This window comes from Paroedura picta, chromosome 16 (genome assembly GCF_049243985.1).
Source record: "Paroedura picta isolate Pp20150507F chromosome 16, Ppicta_v3.0, whole genome shotgun sequence".
Taxonomy (NCBI): Eukaryota; Metazoa; Chordata; class Lepidosauria; order Squamata; family Gekkonidae; genus Paroedura; species Paroedura picta.
Window position 1 is genome coordinate 26,288,297 of NC_135384.1, and position 17,635 is coordinate 26,305,931.

Here is a 17,635-nt window from a genome sequence, read left to right on the forward strand (position 1 = left end):
ATTTGCCTCAAGGGAGGCAGCAGCTCTGCATAAAAGGGATGCATATACTGAGGGTTTCCCCACTAGTGAGAAACCAGAGAAGGCCACTCACACATGAGCTCCTCTGTGCGCATCGCTGCAGATTGATGGGGGTACATTTATTGTTTGTCCTTTGTTTAGCACCATGGCAACATCTACCGTGTTGCTGAAAGCAGCATCTCCAGTGAGCATGCAGGTCTCTGATGTGCCAGAAGATCTCCACAACAGGCATGTCTGAGACATCTTCTGAACTTTCCCCATCAGGGCCATTAATCCCGGGTCACCCTAAATGTCCTTTTCTTAGCTCAAGATCCCTCACGCCACCATTCCTTTGGGTTAGCTTCCATTTGATCTTCTGTACACTGTTGCATTTTGAACATCCTAGGTTCCCAGAGAGCGTGGAAAGAACACCGTTGTGTGGGGAAACAGAGACGGACTCTTCAGGCAGGATTAGACCTTCCCTTGGAATGAAGGATGGTCCCAGCCAGTCTTGCTCTTTGACTCCCTCCCAAGCTACATTTTGGGGGCAAGAGAATGGAGAGCGGAAGCCAACCAAGGGAGATGCTGTAATGGGAGAGGAGCAGAAGAGGGAAATGCTCCTGTTCAAAAATACAAGGGCAATATACTTTCCCCTCAGTTCACAAGTCCTCAAGGCATCAGGATATTCATGCAGTTATCAGTGGACAAGACATTAACCATTTGGTGGAACAGGGATGTGGTAATGTTCAGAAGGGAAAATCCACAAGATTCAGAAACTGCTGTGAATATGTGGTTTAGTTCTGTTCTGGTACTCCTCCGTTAAGAAAATGCTACTTGTGGGTTTGTAATCTTGTACATGAGATGTTCCTGGGGGAATGTGCTTTCCAATTCTGGATAAAGGAGCAGTGGGCATAATTTTTTAAAAAAATGGTAGCTTGTAAAAATAGCCATGCACTGTGACTTGTTTGCCAAAAGTTATGCTGGGGCTTGAGTGTAGGGAAAGGGGATTTTTCTGGTGGGGGGGGAGCTAAAAGAACCTTGTTCAGTGTGGAGGTCTAAATAAAAGCTGGGAGAGTGAATTTTGCAATTAGTGCAAATATCAGACACGGTCCCATTCACTTGTATCCTTCCCCCCCCTTTACTTGAACCTCAAAAAAGAAGGAATGTATAAAACTTGTGTCAGCGCTTTAGCTGCAGGGAGAGGAGAAACCCAAGACATTCATCCTGAGTGAAGTCTTTTGTTTATCCGCGCTGCAACATTAATACCCTCAGCCCACCTTGAGATGAGCAGCTACATTTCCAGGCATTTCTCCTGGCCTCACCCAAAAGGGTGGAGACTCCTTTTGGCAGGCTGTCCTTTAGTAGTAGAAGAGAACACGCCCTTGTGAGAGGTATATATGAACCATGCATTGGTACAAAGGCTTGCTTCTTCCTTCTTGACCAAGCCGAGTAACAGATTGGGTCTGAACCTTCTATCCTTCCAGCCATGGCTACAAGCTATTACCAGAGTTCATCTTCTTCCTATGGTGGTGGCTTGGGTGGCGGTTCCAGCCGCTTGTCCTCTGTCCGAGTGGGATCGCCCAGCCTTGGGGGAGCTGGTGGCCGCATGTCTGTCTCTTCAGCTAGGTTTGTATCTTCTGGGGCAGGAGGAGGATATGGAGGTGGAGTAGGGAGTGGCTTTGGTGGTGGTTCCTATGGACTTGTTTCTGGTGGAGGTGGTGGCTATGGCAGCTGTTTTGGTGGAGGCCTTGGAGGTGGTTATGGTGGCTATGGCGGTGGCTTTGGTGGCGGTTTCGACTTCGTGGCTGGCGGTGGAGATGGAGCTCTCCTTACTGGAAATGAGAAGGTCACCATGCAGAATCTCAATGACCGTCTGGCTAACTACCTGGACAAGGTGCGGGCTCTGGAAGAAGCCAACACCGAGCTGGAGATCAAGATCCGAGACTGGCACCAGAAACAAGCTCCTACCAGCCCGGCCAAGGATTACAGCCAGTACTACAGGACTATCGAGGATCTTCGTGACAAGGTAGGACAGATGAATTTAGATCGCTTTCTCAAGCGAACAACTCGCCAATGGTTTTGTTAAGGTGCGGAAATGAAATGGTTGAATGCTAAATGTTTCAAGCTGGACTGTGAAAATATTTTGCAAACAGAGGAAGGAAAGTAAATATAACTGCTTGTTGTTTTTTTTAAAGGAGACAAAATTTGAGGTATCACATCAAAGCAGCGGAAAAGGGATAGAAATGGCTAAAAATGAAGTACAGTAGGATGTAATATGCGTAAGCTGCTTACAGCATGGAAAGGCAGACACTGCAGATTTTAAATCAGTTGTGGCAGCATCTATTCCAGGGGTAGTCAAACTGCGGCCCTCCAGATGTCCATGGACTACAATTCCCAAGAGCCCCCTGCCAGCGAATGCTGGCAGGGGGCTCCTGGGAATTGTAGTCCATGGACATCTGGAGGGCCGCAGTTTGACTACCCCTGATCTATTCAATGCCCCTTTTGTTTTAGTAGCCTGGAGATAAGTAACAGAACATCCTTCATCCTCCTAGCAGGAAACACTCCACATGCTTAATGTGTGCGCAGAAAGCTGCTGCTAAAAAGGACAGGGGGCAGAGCTAATTGTTTTTGTAAGTTGACAAACCAATTTGGTCTCCTTATAGCTGATATTTGAGATTCCATCCTATCCCGGGGACTTAGGATCTGTACATTAACCTCATTTGGATCAATCTGTCTTGGGTTTTAGATGTGTGTAGACTTGAATGTGTGTTCTTTGAGATGAAGGGAAAGACAATTCTGTACACGTTTAGCAAGGCACCAACACTGATGAAATGCATCAGAAATTGGTTGCAGGATTTAGGGGAGACTTGCACACACTCCTGCTCTGTGAAGCAATGGGCAAGCTAAAAAGAAACTCTGTCTCTAGCACTGGATCTATGGTGGTCCAATGACACATTGAATTAATTCACAAGATCTTGCAGATCTCAAGTAATAAACATGTGTGCATAAATGCATCCATTCTACTGTGGGCCTACATTTACAGTAAACCCTGGTGGTAATCAACTAATATATCACATCTTTATTACTTAAACCTTTTATTTGCTTACCACAAGTGATAAACAAGTAGAATAATAACTGTTTAACCTAGTCTGATACAGTTAGTTCTTATGACAAAAAATGAAACCCTCCTAAACTAATGTAACCAAATGTTTTCCTTCCGTACAGTGAGAGATTTTTTTTTACTTTAATTCCTCTTATTCTTCTACTTGAACATTTTCCTAGAAAACCTTTCTTCTGAGTTTGCTATAGAAAAGGTGGCAGGTAGTTCTTGAAGGCATTTTAGAGATGGGACACCCTGCTGTGGGGAGGGATGGAGTCCTTTGAATGCCTTTTCTAGCTTGATGGTTCTAGGGCAAAAACCTGGTGATGAGTAAAGAAATGCCATAACATTGAGGAATGCCAGAACATTGCTTGAAGCAAATGTGCACATGGCCAAGAATGAATTTCGGGTTGCTAATTTCTCCTCAGATAAACTTTCCATAATTGCTTGAAGATGTAGAATTTAATTCCCCATTCATTCGTTCTTGGTTTCTGAACTGCAACCACAAATCTGGATTCACTGTCATGCAATGCAATTCAAAACAGAGCTTCTATTCAAATCTGTTTAGCACCACACTGTTGGTATTTCTTCTGTAAGCTGAATTTCCCTCCATATATTTCAATGGTCTTTGCACACACAACAATATGTTGCCAACAATAATTCTCTTCTTTTTTTTAATCTTCTCACCCCCATGGATAGATTCTTCAAGCTACAACTGACAACTCAAGGGTGGTCTTGGAGATTGACAATGCCAGGCTGGCTGCTGATGACTTCAGAATGAAGTAAGTTTCTTCCCTTGCTTATCTCCCATTCCTCAAGGCCTCTGTTTTCCAAAACAGGAGAAAGAAAAAGACAAAGGGAAAACTAAAGGGATTGAGCAAAGAGAAACAAAAATGATCTGTCTGGTGGAAGGGTTCTTTATTATGTCAAGGAAGAAAAATAATCTACGGAAGGGAGGAAAGTCTCAGACTAAGAAACAAGTTCATATTCATGCACTCATCATTTTCCCCACTGCTGAGTTTTTGGTTTCCCTCCCCTCCTGGCAGACATGAGAATGAGCTGCATCTCCGCCAAAGTGTTGAGGCTGACATCAATGGTCTGCGTAGAGTCCTGGATGAGCTGACTCTGTCCAAATCTGACCTGGAGATGCAGATTGAAGCACAGAAGGAAGACCTGGCCTACCTGAACAAGAACCACGAGGAGGTGAGGGGGGGGGGAGGGACAGGACAAGCCACACCCACATTTAATATTTGGTGTTGGGATAACAAACAGGGGAAGGTCAACAAACATATCTGGCTCTGCACATTAAAGATGCGTGGGAGAGATAAAACCAATAGCCCCTAAAGAAGTAAATACTTTGTGGCCCATCAGTACCAGCTGCTGAGTCACCGAATGTTGAGCAGAAGTTTAGTTCTGACGATCCACAGGGGAACCTTCCATTTATTCCACCACTGTATAGTCACTATCTTTTTAAAAGCTGCTCATGATGCCCAAAGGCAGAGAATGTCTCCATCACAATGGTGCCAGCCAGAAAAAGCATCATTGGTACCATTGGCTGGAGTGGAAGGATTGCTACAAGAAGGATTTACCTCCTGCTCACCCTCTGTAAAATTCACTTACTGAGCAGCAGGCACAAAAAAGGGTCACACTTACTTCACTTGAGTTGGCTCCCAACCCCAGCCAAAATCTCTGGACACTTGTAGAGAATACTGCTTGGCCTTTGTTCACATCAATGGGACCGTTCCTTCAAGTTCACCACATGTAGCCCTTTCTGGATTCTCATTATCTTAATTTTCATCCCTCCAGATAATGAAAGAATACAGCACTCAGCTGACCGGAAATGTCAATGTCGAGATGGATGCCGCTCCTGGAATCGACCTCACCAAAGTTCTGGCGGACATGAGAGAACAATATGAACAACTGGCTGAAAAGAACCGCAGGGATTGTGAGGCCTGGTTCTTCGCCAAGGTGGGTCTTCGTTTACGGATTATTATGTTTGTTCTACTGTAATCCAGACCCCACTGCATTCTTATTAGTGGTCCAGGGCAGTGACCGCATTAACTTGCCCTGCACAATCTGCCCCAAGTCTCAATGAGTAAAGCAAGCTATAAAAATGTAAATAAGCACAGAAAGTATATTCAGTCTTCGAACAGAATCAGTTTTATACCTCTTTAACCGTAATAGCTTCTTTTCAATAATCCTAGGAATTGGTAATGACTGAGCATTCTCTGCTAGAGATCTCTAGTCCCACCTTACTGAATTCATTCTTAGAGTTCCCTTTTAAAAAGGGATGGAATCCATGCCTTATGAGGAGAGGTTCAGAGAGCTGAGAACGTGTAGCTTGGGGAAGAGGAGGGCAAGGAATAAAAGGATAAATGTAAAGGCATCCCCTGTGCAAGCACCGGGTCATGTCTGACCCTTGGGGTGACGCCCTCCAGCGTTTTCATGGCAGACTCAATACGGGGTGATTTGCCAGTGCCTTCCCCAGTCATTGCCGTTTACCCCCCAGCAAGCTTTTTTTACCAACCTCGTAAGGATGGAAGGCTGAGTCAACCTTGAGCCGGCTGTTGGGATTGAACTCCCAGCCTCATGGGCAGAGCTTTCAGACTGCATGACTGCTGCCTTACCACTCTGTGCCACAAGAGGCTAGCTGTGTTTAAATGCATAAAAGACATATTGAAGAGGGGGCCAACTTGTTTCTTACAGCCTTAGAGACAAGGACTAGGAGCAAGGGGTTCCAGTGACGGGAAAGAAAGGTTCCACTTAAATATTAGAAAGCATTTTCTGCGAGGACTGTGCATAGATGGAACATGCTGCCTCAGTAGGTGTTGGGAACCTCCTTTGCTGGAAGTTTTTAGGAGGAGATTGGATGAGCACCTGTCAGGAGCATATGATTTTTAAGTCCCCAAGAAAGTAGGGTCTGGCCTGGATAGGCTTTTGTGTTCTTTTCCAGTTCTGTGTAATTCTGATTTTATAATGTCTTGCAAATGTGTATCTGATAATCACATCTTTAGAACAAGATTTCCCTGCCTTTTTTTTGGCTAACTGTAGATCCATGACATTTTCTCTCGTACTTACTTTGCTTTTGAACCCTGTCCCCTCTAGACTGAAGAACTAAACCGCGAAGTCGCCACTCACACGGAACAGATACAGACCAGCAAGAGCGAGTTGTCAGAACTGAGGCGTACAATACAGAGTCTGGAAATCGAGTTACAGTCGCAGCTTAGCATGGTATGTTGTTACTACTTTGAATATAGAATCCATGAATGGATAAAGGACATGCAAAGAAATGCAAGTGTATAATCTATGGCACAGTTAGTTAACGTTTTCCGACCAGCTAGATAACACCAAATCTGTTGCTTACAATGGTAACACAGCCAGGTTTTTAGACTTTAATCAATTGTTAATCAATTCAAATTTTCATGAAATTAGAAGAAGAGTCGGTTCTTATATGCCACTTTTCTCTGCCAGAAGGAGTCTCAAAGTGGCTTACAGTCGCCTTCCCTTTCCTCTCCCCACAACAGACACTCTGTGAGTTGGGTGAGGCCGAGAGAGCCCTGAGATTACTGCTCGGTCAGAACAGCTTTATCAGGGCTGTGGCAAGCCAAAAGGTCACCCAGTTGGCTGCGTGTGGGGGAGCGGGGAATCAAACCCGGCTTGCTAGATTAGAAGCCCTACTCTTAACCACTACACCAAGCTGGCTCCGAATTAGAAAAAAAGGTCTTTTTAAAGAAGGAACGAAAGCTGATTCTCAGTATTCTCGGGTAGAGATTAGGCCCTGTGGCACGTAGGAATGTGAATCATTCAGATGCCATGATCCTCCAATTTTTCTCCCTCATCAGAAAGCTGGCTTGGAAACAAACCTGGCGGAGACAGAAGGCCGGTACTGCGCCCAGCTGGCTCAGCTCCAGAACATGATCACCAGTGTGGAGGAGCAGCTGGCTGAGCTGAGGAGTGACATGGAGCGCCAGAATTATGAGTACAAGATGCTCATGGACATCAAGACCCGTCTGGAGCAGGAGATTGGCACCTACCGCAACCTGTTGGAGGGCCAGGACACCAAGTAGGTAGCAGGGCAACAATAGCAAAGGGCAGCGATAAAAACTGGGCAGCCAATCAACCACTGGACTAACCTGAAATGCCGCTGACAATCTATGCTCACAGCCTTGACTCTCCATGATACAGGAGCGTTTGCCTGATTATACTCAAATATTAACAAGGACGGACTCACTGCCACTGACGAAAGATTGAAAACGGAAAACAAATCTAGAGACCGTTCTGGCAGAGTCGAAGCCTGAATAAATAACATAAGAGACTCTTTATCTTTTCAAGCTTCATTAAGCCACTGGATAGATTCTGTTTCTCCCTGGTCGCTGACAATCTATGTGCCTGCTTATTTATCTATTTTGAATGGTATGCTTTTATTTAGGATATTTCGGTGCCCTGCTCAAGGAAGTTTAAAGTTCAATAATAAATTATTATCAATATAAAACAACAAGCCATTTAAACAACCCAGCCACGTAAAAATAGAATACAACTGATGATAAAACAGACCGCAGACAAGAAGCAGGCCATAAAACAGCCAGGAACGGAAAACCCTAAATCAAAAGCCTGGGTAAAATTGTACGTTTTGGCCGGGCACCAAAAGGATAGTAAAGTAGGCACCAGATGAACCTCAAGGAGGCGGCATTCCAAAGGCCTGGTCCTGACTACTTGCCATCTGCCTACGTTTCCCTGTGCAAAAAGGAAACTCTTAATAATAGAACACAAGGAGATGTGTTGAGGCTTCACCATGTGGCATGAGAACGATACTTCCCTGACATATGTGGCATGTTTTTAATCTCTACTTTAGTGAAATTCCTCTGTAGATAAGAATTCTGCCTGCAGCGTCCTCCTTTATGAGCCAGATTTATGCATCCTGCCAAAAATGTCAGTTTTGAACAATCAATTTCCAAAATTGAGGACTCCACAATGAATGTTCAGCTTATAACCAAGTCAAGTTGGTGCATATGGACTGGTAGAGAAAAGCACTGTCTAGTCACAACTGATTTATGGTGATCCAGTAGGGTTTTCAAGTCAAGAGATGAACAGAGGTGGTTTGCTGTTGCCCTACCTCAGTGTAGCAATCCTGGACTTCCTTGGAGGCCTCCCATCCAAGTAGTAATCAGGGCTGACCCTGCCTAACTTCTGAGAGCGCAGGTGTGCATGTGCAGGTGTGTAGGTGAGTATCAGTAAAACACCAGCAAAAAGAAAAAGGATTTTAATGCAATTGTGCTTAGGGTAATATAGATCGTTTTCTCCCACGTTGCATCAGGGGGCACATACATATTATCAGCTGTAGGGGAAACAATCCGATGGATCAAAATAAATTAACTGTGGCAAACTTCCCATGTCTTATGCTCATTCCACACATGTTGGATAATGTATTTTCACAGGAAAAGCTTACTGCAAAAGCACATTGAAAGTGTATTGTCCAACACGGGTGGAATGAGTCTAAGTCTGGAATTTATTATGAAATTTATTAGAACAGCAACTGAGAGAGCAAAATGCAAAGGGGAGGGGGGGAAGCTGCATTGAGGAAATCCCCTCAACTCTAGGCAGAGGTTTGACTGCTTCCTTATCACTGTTGCTATATCCTTACTCCATTTCTTCTCTCTTTTACAGAATCCCCGGATGGTCCCCAAAAGATGGTAAGGAAGAATTCTACTTATGTTTAAAAGGGGTCTGTGCAGGCTCCTTATTGTGAAAACATTATCTTTATGACAAGAACACCAGCAATGTAGGGACTTACCTGGATGAAGAAGCTGACCCCCATTGTTCTGGCTGGCGCAGACTGTCAAAGTAATATTCAGAAAACAAAAAGATATAGAACGTCTTGCTCAGTTCCCTTATGCTAGCAAACCAAATGAATACTTCAGTGTCTAGTACCATGCCTCACCCACACATTTCCCCCCCTGTAGTCTAGAGTCAACTTCTAGAAATCAATAACTAGGAGTAAAAACAAGAGACAAAGTCAATTAGGGCTGGACAAAATAATTCTGGAGATCTTGGATAAGCCATGATTCCACCTCCTGAGGGGAAAAAATTAGAAGTTGAGAGATAACAAGTTAATTTTTAATAGAGACAAGACATTTAGCTCTTCCTAATCTGGCACCCCTTAAAACCTGCCACCCCAGTGATTGCCTGGTTTACCTGTATGGTTGACACAGCCCTTGAATCCAATGCACATCCCCAATTGGTATGCAGGAGCAGAATCAACAAACAAGCAGAGTTTTAAAAAAAGACAAAATGGGTATTTGATAAAGCAATTTTCTCTCAGTTTGTAGATGGGGGCAGAGACCAGAGCAACCATCTATGCTTAACTGGAAAACTGATGAGCTGTCATGCTGTTAATAAGATCAGAAACTGCAGAGACTATATAGGATGATCCAGGGCCTGGGGACCAAGCCCTATGAAGAAAGGCTGAGGGGAATGTTCAGCCTGGAGAAGAGGAGGTGGAGAGGGGACATGGAGGAGGGCAGGGAGCAGTTCCTGTTGGATGCAGAGGACAATTCCCGTTGGCAGCAGTAATGGGTTTAAATTATGTGTAGAACAGATGGGCTAGATATTTCTTTTTGGGGGGGGGGAGGATTTCATAGTCAGAATAGTTTAATGGTGGAATCGGCTGCCTAAGGAGGTGGGGAGCTCCCCCTCACTGGCGGTCCTTGAGCAGAGGCCGGACAGAGACTTCCCATGGAAACTTGAGGCTGATCCTGCGTTGAGCAGGGGGTGGGGTGGGATCAGATCTCCTCCCCACCCTCCCTGCCACTCTGATAGCAGGGGGTAGGAATAAGGAGAGCTTCCGCCATGTTGGGATTGTTTTTAAAATCTTTTAATGGGTATTTTAATGGGGATAAGACTGTTGTGACCCGGCACGAGCCTATGGGGAGTGGCGGGAAATAAATCTAATTAATAATGATGATGATGATGATGATGATGATGATGATGATGATGATGATGATGATGATGGCCTGTAGGGCCTCTTCCCACTCTATGTTTCTGAGCTTCTCTGATAGAAGCTAGCGTGCCTTCATTGCACAGCGATGAAATCCAGTGGCCTCTCCATCTACCTAATAGTCCTGTTCCTTCTCCTTTGCTCCCAGCGTCCCACAGTGGAGGCAGCGTGACCTACGGGAGCACCACTAGCTTCAGCAGTGGCGGCGGCAGCAGCATCACTTCCAGTGGCAAAGTACGTACGGGCAGCGAAGAGAGGAGATACTGAATCTTCTGAGGCCTGCATCCATCCGCCTCGTGGAAAACAAGCCTTTTCAGCATGCACACAACTAGCTCCAAGAAACATCCTTTCTGTTGCCCAAGAGTGCCTTGGCTTGGTCACTTCCTTCACGGTCCTTTCTCACTACCTTTGTCTTGCTCAACCAAGCAGATGCACTGCTGTGTAATGCTTTTGATAATAAAGTTTCTTTTCAGGCTTTTTTGCAGATAATATATTTGTCGGGCCTTTCTGTTATTCCACTCACAAGCAAGGGGGGCATCATCTGGGCATGGAATTGGGGTCACCGTGGGTGGGCCAGTAGTTGTGAATTACCTGCGTTCTGCAGTGGGCTGCAGCAGATGACTTTGGAGGTCCCGTCCAACTCTTTCTGTGTTTCTGTGGTGGGCCACCCATTTTGTCAAACATCTAACGCAATCCAGGCATGTGAATAGTTCAGTGGGCAGAGGTATGGGGGTCACCAGCAGAACTTTCTTCATACTTTGGTGTTCTAGAAACAGGGACATAATAGTTCCATGTCATTTTACAGATTCCATTTCTTTAGATCAGGCCTTCTCAACCAGGGTTTCATGAAACTCTTGGGTTTCTTGATGGCCCTGGAAGGATTTCCCAAATGGGTAGGAGTAAATAATTTTAAATATATATATTTTTTAAATGTGTGAAACATGTGTTGGGTGATATGACCCCATATGGTCATGTCAGCCCACCCATCCGTCCCAAAATGGCCAATGATGGGCCTGGAGGGGATGGGAAGGGGCGGTTCCCTGGGTGGGCATGTACACAACTATGCTTCCCAACCATATTCTGCATGATCACACCACTTTTGGGGTTACTCAAAGCCTGAAGATTGTTTCAGGGGTTTCTCAATGGTAAAAAAGTGTTTAAAAGGCTGCTTTAGAGCTTCTCTTCCAGCTGATAGCCTCACACTACACACCAAACATCATGTTAGCAAGATTCTCCCCAAACTTCAAGGCCGGTCTGCTGATACCTAGAGCCAAAAAATACAAATCGGGGTGCACAGTGTGTGATAGTTATACCAAAGAACAAAATCCGCTGTGTAAAGACAACACAAAAAGAATTGGTACAATGTGAAGAAAAGCCTTTATTAAATGCTTTGAAAGCACAAACAATACATTAAAAAGTTAACAAGCTGTAGGAATGCGACTGGAAATTACAAAATCCAAATGGAGAATCCTGTCTTTTGCTCGTGGATGCTTCCTCAATTAGTTGTTGTTGTTAGTTGCGAAGTCGTGTCCGACCCATTGCGACCCTATGAACAATGATCCTCCAGGCCTTCCTGTCCTCTCCCATTCCCCAGAGTCCATTTAAGTTTGCACCGACTGCTTCAGTGACTCCATCCAGCCACCTCATTCTCTGTCGTCCCCTTCTTCTTTTGCCCTCGATCGCTCCCAGCATTAGGCTCTTCTCCAGGGAGTCCTTCCTTCTCATGAGGTGGCCAAAGTATTTGAGTTTCATCTTCAGGATCTGGCCTTCTAAGGAGCAGTCAGGGCTGATCTCCTCTAGGACTGACCGGTTTGTTCGCCTTGCAGTCCAAGGGACTCGCAAGAGTCTTCTCCAGCACCAGAGTTCAAAAGCCTCAATTCTTCGACGCTCGGCCTTCCTTATGGTCCAACTTTCGCAGCCATACATTGCAACTGGGAAGACCATTGCCTTGACTAGATGCACTTTTGTTGGCAGGGTGATGTCTCTGCTTTTTAGGATGCTGTCTAGATTTGCCATAGCTTTCCTCCCCAGGAGCAAGCGCCTTTTAATTTCTTTGCTGCAGTCCCCATCTGCAGTGATCTTGGAGCCCAGGAAAATAAAATCTATCACTACCTCCATTTCTTCCCCATCTATTTGCCAGGAATTGAGAGGGCCGGCTGCCATGATCTTTGTTTTCTTGATGTTGACTTTCAAGCCAACTTTTGCACTCTCCTCCTTCACCCCGTCAACAGGCTCTTTAGTTCCTCTTCACTTGGATTATCTACTTGTCACATAAACCAGGGCTGGATCTGAAAAGAAGTTTTTGCTTCTCCAGGACCTTCGCCCAGGAATGCTCTCAGTTTTAATTGTTATAAAATGAATAATTTAAACAGTCAAAGAAATTCTATTTTGAGAAACGTGGCTCAGGACCAAAGCTTGGTCATTGAGCAAGCTGATAAAGGCGAGGGTGTGGTGATACTAGACAGACAGCATTGTATGCGGAGGCTTTACAGCTACTTTGTCTTGAGGAAGTGTACCTACCCATTGACTGTGATCCTACCAGACAGATCTTTACCTTGATTAGGATAACAGCAGTAGAGGGCCAGGCCTTACATTACATAGCAGATAATGTTGCCCGGTTTCTTATAGAAGTGGAGTAGAGAATTCCAGTGTTCTATATCTTATCAACCAGGATGTCTTGGCAGACAGAATTAGAACCCGTCTCGCAGTATTTAGACTACGTTCTAGGGCCATTTGTTTCTAAAACTGTATCGTATGTCGGAGGCACCAAAGATTTTGTAAAAGAAATTGAATAGATTCAAGTTCCATCTGGAGCTGCTCTATGTCATGTGACATCTCTTCCTTTAAATGAGGCCAGAGAGGTATTGACTAAGGTGCTAGATACTAGACCTGATGAATTCCCACCTGCCCATTGCTTGCTCCAACTCATAGATATAATTTTGAAAAAAGTTAAGTTCAGATTTCTGGAGCAGCTTTATTTCTAAATCAAGGAGGTTTCGATGGGAAATTGCAGTGCACCTTCAGTTGCTAACCTGTTCATGATAGATTTTGAAAACAAATGTATCTTGAATTCTTAAACAAATCCTGTGTCTGAACATTTTTATTTTTTAGGAGGATGTATTGATGACCTTTCATTTTTGATACCACTGGACATGGATTCAAAACAAACATGTTGAAGCCCCACTGGTGAGGCATTTAAGAGAAGCTGGGCCAGAATCATGTCTGACCCTTGGGGTGACGCCCTCCAGCGTTTTCATGGCAGACTCAATACGGGGTGGTTTGCCAGTGCCTTCCCCAGTCATCACCGTTTACCCTCCAGCAGCAAGCTGGGTACTCATTTTACCGACCTCGGAAGGATGGAAGGCTGAGTCAACCTTGAGCCGGCTGCTGGGATCGAACTCCCAGCCTCATGGGCAGAGCTTTCAGACTGCATGTCTGCTGCCTTACCGCTCTGCGCCACAAGAGGCTCTACTCCCAATGATATATGGACACAAATCTGACATCAGGAATAACAAAACTGAGAAACCTGTAGGACAACCTTTTTAACCTTTTGACCATGGAACAGGCCCTGAAATAATTTTTCAGGCTTTGAGGAGCCCCAGAAGTCATGTCAGCTGGCCACGCCTCCCTGCCATGCCCCCCAGAAGTTACAAGTCATCAGAAGTGACTGTACCACTTGTGTTAACAGGATGCCTCAAGAGGGCTTGAAGAGACAAGGTGCAGTTTAAGATGGGAAGAGGCATGCAGGCTATGCCCCTCACAGGAGCAGAAACCACGAGAGAACTCATTCATGCTCAGGAGGGGGAGAAATGGAAGCAGTCAGTTCCCTAGCTTGCCACCAAGTCCATTAAGTGCTGCATGAAAAAAGTGCACGAGCTCACAGCCTTGACTCTCCATTATACAAGAGCATTTGCCTCATTATATTCAAACATTGACAAGGACGGACTCATTGCCACTGACGAAAGCCAGACTGAAAACGGAAAACAAATGAATCTAGAGACCGTTTTGGCAGAGTCAAAGTCTAAATAAATGAGATAAGAGACTTTTTACCTTCTTATACTTAATCAAGCCACTGGACAGATTCTGTCTCTCCTTTGTTACCAAGTCCATTAAGGCAGGAGGGGAAAGGCCATGAACCGCCCTGTTTGGAAATCCCTGTCTTAGAATTATGAACCCTTATTCTACTGACTACCTTTTTCTCTCTGATACATGATTACTTAAATAGTGTTGTGTGTATGTGTGTGTGGGTTAAATGAACCATATCTCCTAGCACTTAGTCACAGATCCTAGAACTAGCTATAAAGACAACACCCATTGTAAAGCCAGGAACTGAATACCCTGATTTATTGTATAATAAAACAATAGGGACCTATCTGGATTGAAAACAATCATTAAAACTGCCATAAAATGGGGAGGTTTCTTTGAGCAAATGGGTGTAACAAAAGCCTTTTGTTAGGTGATAACTCATTTGTCATTTGCTGCTGAATTTTGAATCAATGGTGTGTGAAAAGCTGCCATATGGTTACGTTTTTGCAATTCAAATTGGCTGATTGGCTATGTAACGTAAGAGTTGGCAACCTGACACTTCCATCCCTGTGCAATTCTCTATCTAGCACAGCCTCTGGCCATCAATAAAATCAGGGTCCAGTAACACCTTTAAGACCAACAAAGATTTATTCAAGGTGTGAGCTTTCGAGTGCAAGCACTCTTCGTCAGACTAAGAGTGCTTGCACTCGAAAGCTCATGCCGTGAATAAATCTTTGATGGTCTTAAAGGTGTTACTGGACTCTGATTTTATTATGCTACATCAGACCAACACAGCTACTCATTTGAATCTGGCCATCAATGGTTGCCTCTGAATGCACCATAACTCTCAAAAGCAATTTAGATTTTATGGTACATTCAAGTAAAATACTTCTAATGTTCTGGTCAATGCAAGCAGCCATCTTCCTTATTTTAGAGCTTTTCATGGTGGCAACTCTCCTTGGTATATTTCAAAATAAGGAGGAATTTGGTGGGAAGTTAATGAAAACTGACACCGCATCATGCAAACAAGGGGCTTGCTGAGATTCACCTTTATAGCTTATTAAATGCTACCTCTATCAAAGGACTTTGTTTATCCTTTCTGACTCAGCACATACTGTCCATTGCAAAGTATCCTTCATGAAGACTGTAATAAAGCACTTCACCCATCTAAATTATACAGGCATCTAGTCAAATGGTCCACGTAACAGGTGGACCCAAACAAAACAATAAAATGGAGAGCATGGAAGGAAAAGAGCATATTCTCTTCGATTTTAAGAGGCAGGCGACAGCGTAAAGAAGCAAGAGATCATGTAGTTGTGGGGAGTAAAGGAAGCCCAACTTTTGTGGCCAACCAACAAAAAAAGAAAGAGCAACCAAGATTAATAATACTACAGTCTAGCAGAACTAAGAAATATCACAGGATTTTGAGAACAGAATAACAAAGGTTTTGATGGATTCATGAAGCTGATGATTTGGAACTTTCCAAGAACAATTGTCTTTCTTCACATACAGGAGATGACTGGTAAGGGCACCTGCTTATAAAGAAACTTGATGAATTCATGCTTGAAAATGCCATGAATGCTTGCAATAATCAAAATGAAAATAAAAGAATGGCTGGATAGTACTTTTTAGTGATGTGGAGTTCATTTCAGCTGGTTGTCCCGTGATTTGGTCACTAGCCCACTCTATGGGCACTGCTGGAGAAGAATGTTTTTGTTTCTTTCTGTCCCAACTTAATGCTGGGTAATATTTCATGGACATTCTAGTGCTGGAAGAGATAAACTGTCTAAACCAAAGGTCAGCAGAATTAATTTTCTGATGGCTGCAGAACATTGAATAGAAAGTGGAACGGAATGCCTATGGCTTCAACATAAAAGGTAAGTGCAAAATTCTGAACAAAATTCATGCTGAATACTAGGCATCTGAAGATCATTTTGGCTGAAAATAGCCTGGATCAGTCTTGATTTGGGCACAAAAGAGTCCAAAATGGTCAGAAATGCCAATGGCTGTAGGTTTGTATGGCCAAAACAAGCCGTTCAAATTGTTTTGGAGCTCTCTAAAATGTTTCGGCCATTAAAGTCAATGGTGTCATTAAGGGCAATGGGAATTTTCCTGTTTCCATCTTCTCCGAGGCCTCCAAGTTAGAGCTTCTAACTCACACCCACATCCCAGGCCTTGGAGAGGACGGAAACAGGAAACAGGAGACAGAAAAATTCCCATTGCCTTTAAAGGCACCACTGAATTTAATGTCCCTAATTCTCTGAAAGATACTTCTTTGCTAAAACAGCTAATCAGTCCTTTTGAGTTCAGTTGCAATTCACAAAAACATTGGAGAAATAAAACTGTCCACATGGCATCATACGGCTTAATTTGAATATTAGGACACAGTTTACTAATTCACCACAATTTTCTTTTTGCCTTATATCTCTACAGTTATGATGGTTGGTCATTTAGTTTGAGGAAGAGTGCATGTACTCGAAAGCTCATGCCTTGAATAAATCTTTGTTGGTCTTAAAGATGCTATTGGACTCCAATTTTTGTTGTGCTACTTCAGACCAACATGGCCACCCAGAATGGTTATTTCAGCAAAATCTGTACCTTTGCATTTGGTTCTCACCACTTGTTAAGCTTTTTTTCCAGCAGAAAATTTAATAAATGAATAGGTACATATGCAATTCAAGGGTGAAGCTTATAAAGATTTAAGAGGCTTCTTAAATCTAAATAAGAGAAGCACATAAAACACTTTTATTAAGGCAGCATTTTGCTACCTTCAGACCCTTCTCTCTTTGTATTTGTCAGCCAGCTCAATACCAGAGCACCAAAAATCATTTCTAAATAGTGCTTTTAAATAGTCCCAGTTTTGTAAATAAACGACCAAACTTCTAATAGTCTCTTTTACAATTAGTTGACACATGTCAAAAGGCACCAAGCCTTGACAAATCTGCCTTGCACATCTATCTTGTATTGTCGACAGTGAAGGACAGTGAAGGACAGTTCAGGTATAGAGTCCAAATTACCTTTGGTTGGAGGTATTTATCTTTTGCAGTCTCCTTCCTGTAATATTTCTAGAATGCTTTCTTTATATATGTAAACATTTCTCAGCTGCCTGCCTTCCTTACAGAACTCGAGGCAATTTACAATATCATTAGAACGCAATTAAAAAAATTAAAACAATTATAAAACTGATCAGAGTCACAGATCAAAAACTCCAGTTAGTATTGCCAACGATAAAAGCAAAATCAATCAAGATGCAATCCTAAATAAAACTTGTCTTCAACTGTCTTCAAATTATCAACAACCTCCGTCTTGTCAGGATAAAGTTTTATCTCTCTTTTCCCCCTCACACTGGGAGACTCAAAGTAACTAGCAAAATGAAATCAACATAGTAAATTTTACAAAAACATACGCACTTCCACATGCATTCAATACAAGCTTCAAGCCAGTCATGAAGGAGAAGGACATCCCTAGCTGGTAACAGTTCCATTGGTATGATACACAAAGGGATTTGGGCTAAAAGT

At 43.6% G+C, this 17,635-nt stretch overlaps 1 protein-coding gene across 1 annotated transcript; it reads left to right on the forward strand.

The window, feature by feature from the left end:
* Positions 1 to 1,414: 1,414 nt before the first annotated feature.
* LOC143826754 (keratin, type I cytoskeletal 15-like) lies at positions 1,415 to 10,580 on the forward strand. The gene is made up of 8 exons (XM_077315736.1): positions 1,415 to 2,023; positions 3,797 to 3,879; positions 4,144 to 4,300; positions 4,904 to 5,065; positions 6,203 to 6,328; positions 6,940 to 7,160; positions 8,762 to 8,787; positions 10,240 to 10,580. The coding sequence occupies exons 1-8, from the start codon at positions 1,484 to 1,486 to the stop codon at positions 10,356 to 10,358; spliced, it is 1,434 nt and encodes a 477-aa protein (XP_077171851.1). The 5' UTR covers positions 1,415 to 1,483; the 3' UTR covers positions 10,359 to 10,580.
* Positions 10,581 to 17,635: the final 7,055 nt, after the last annotated feature.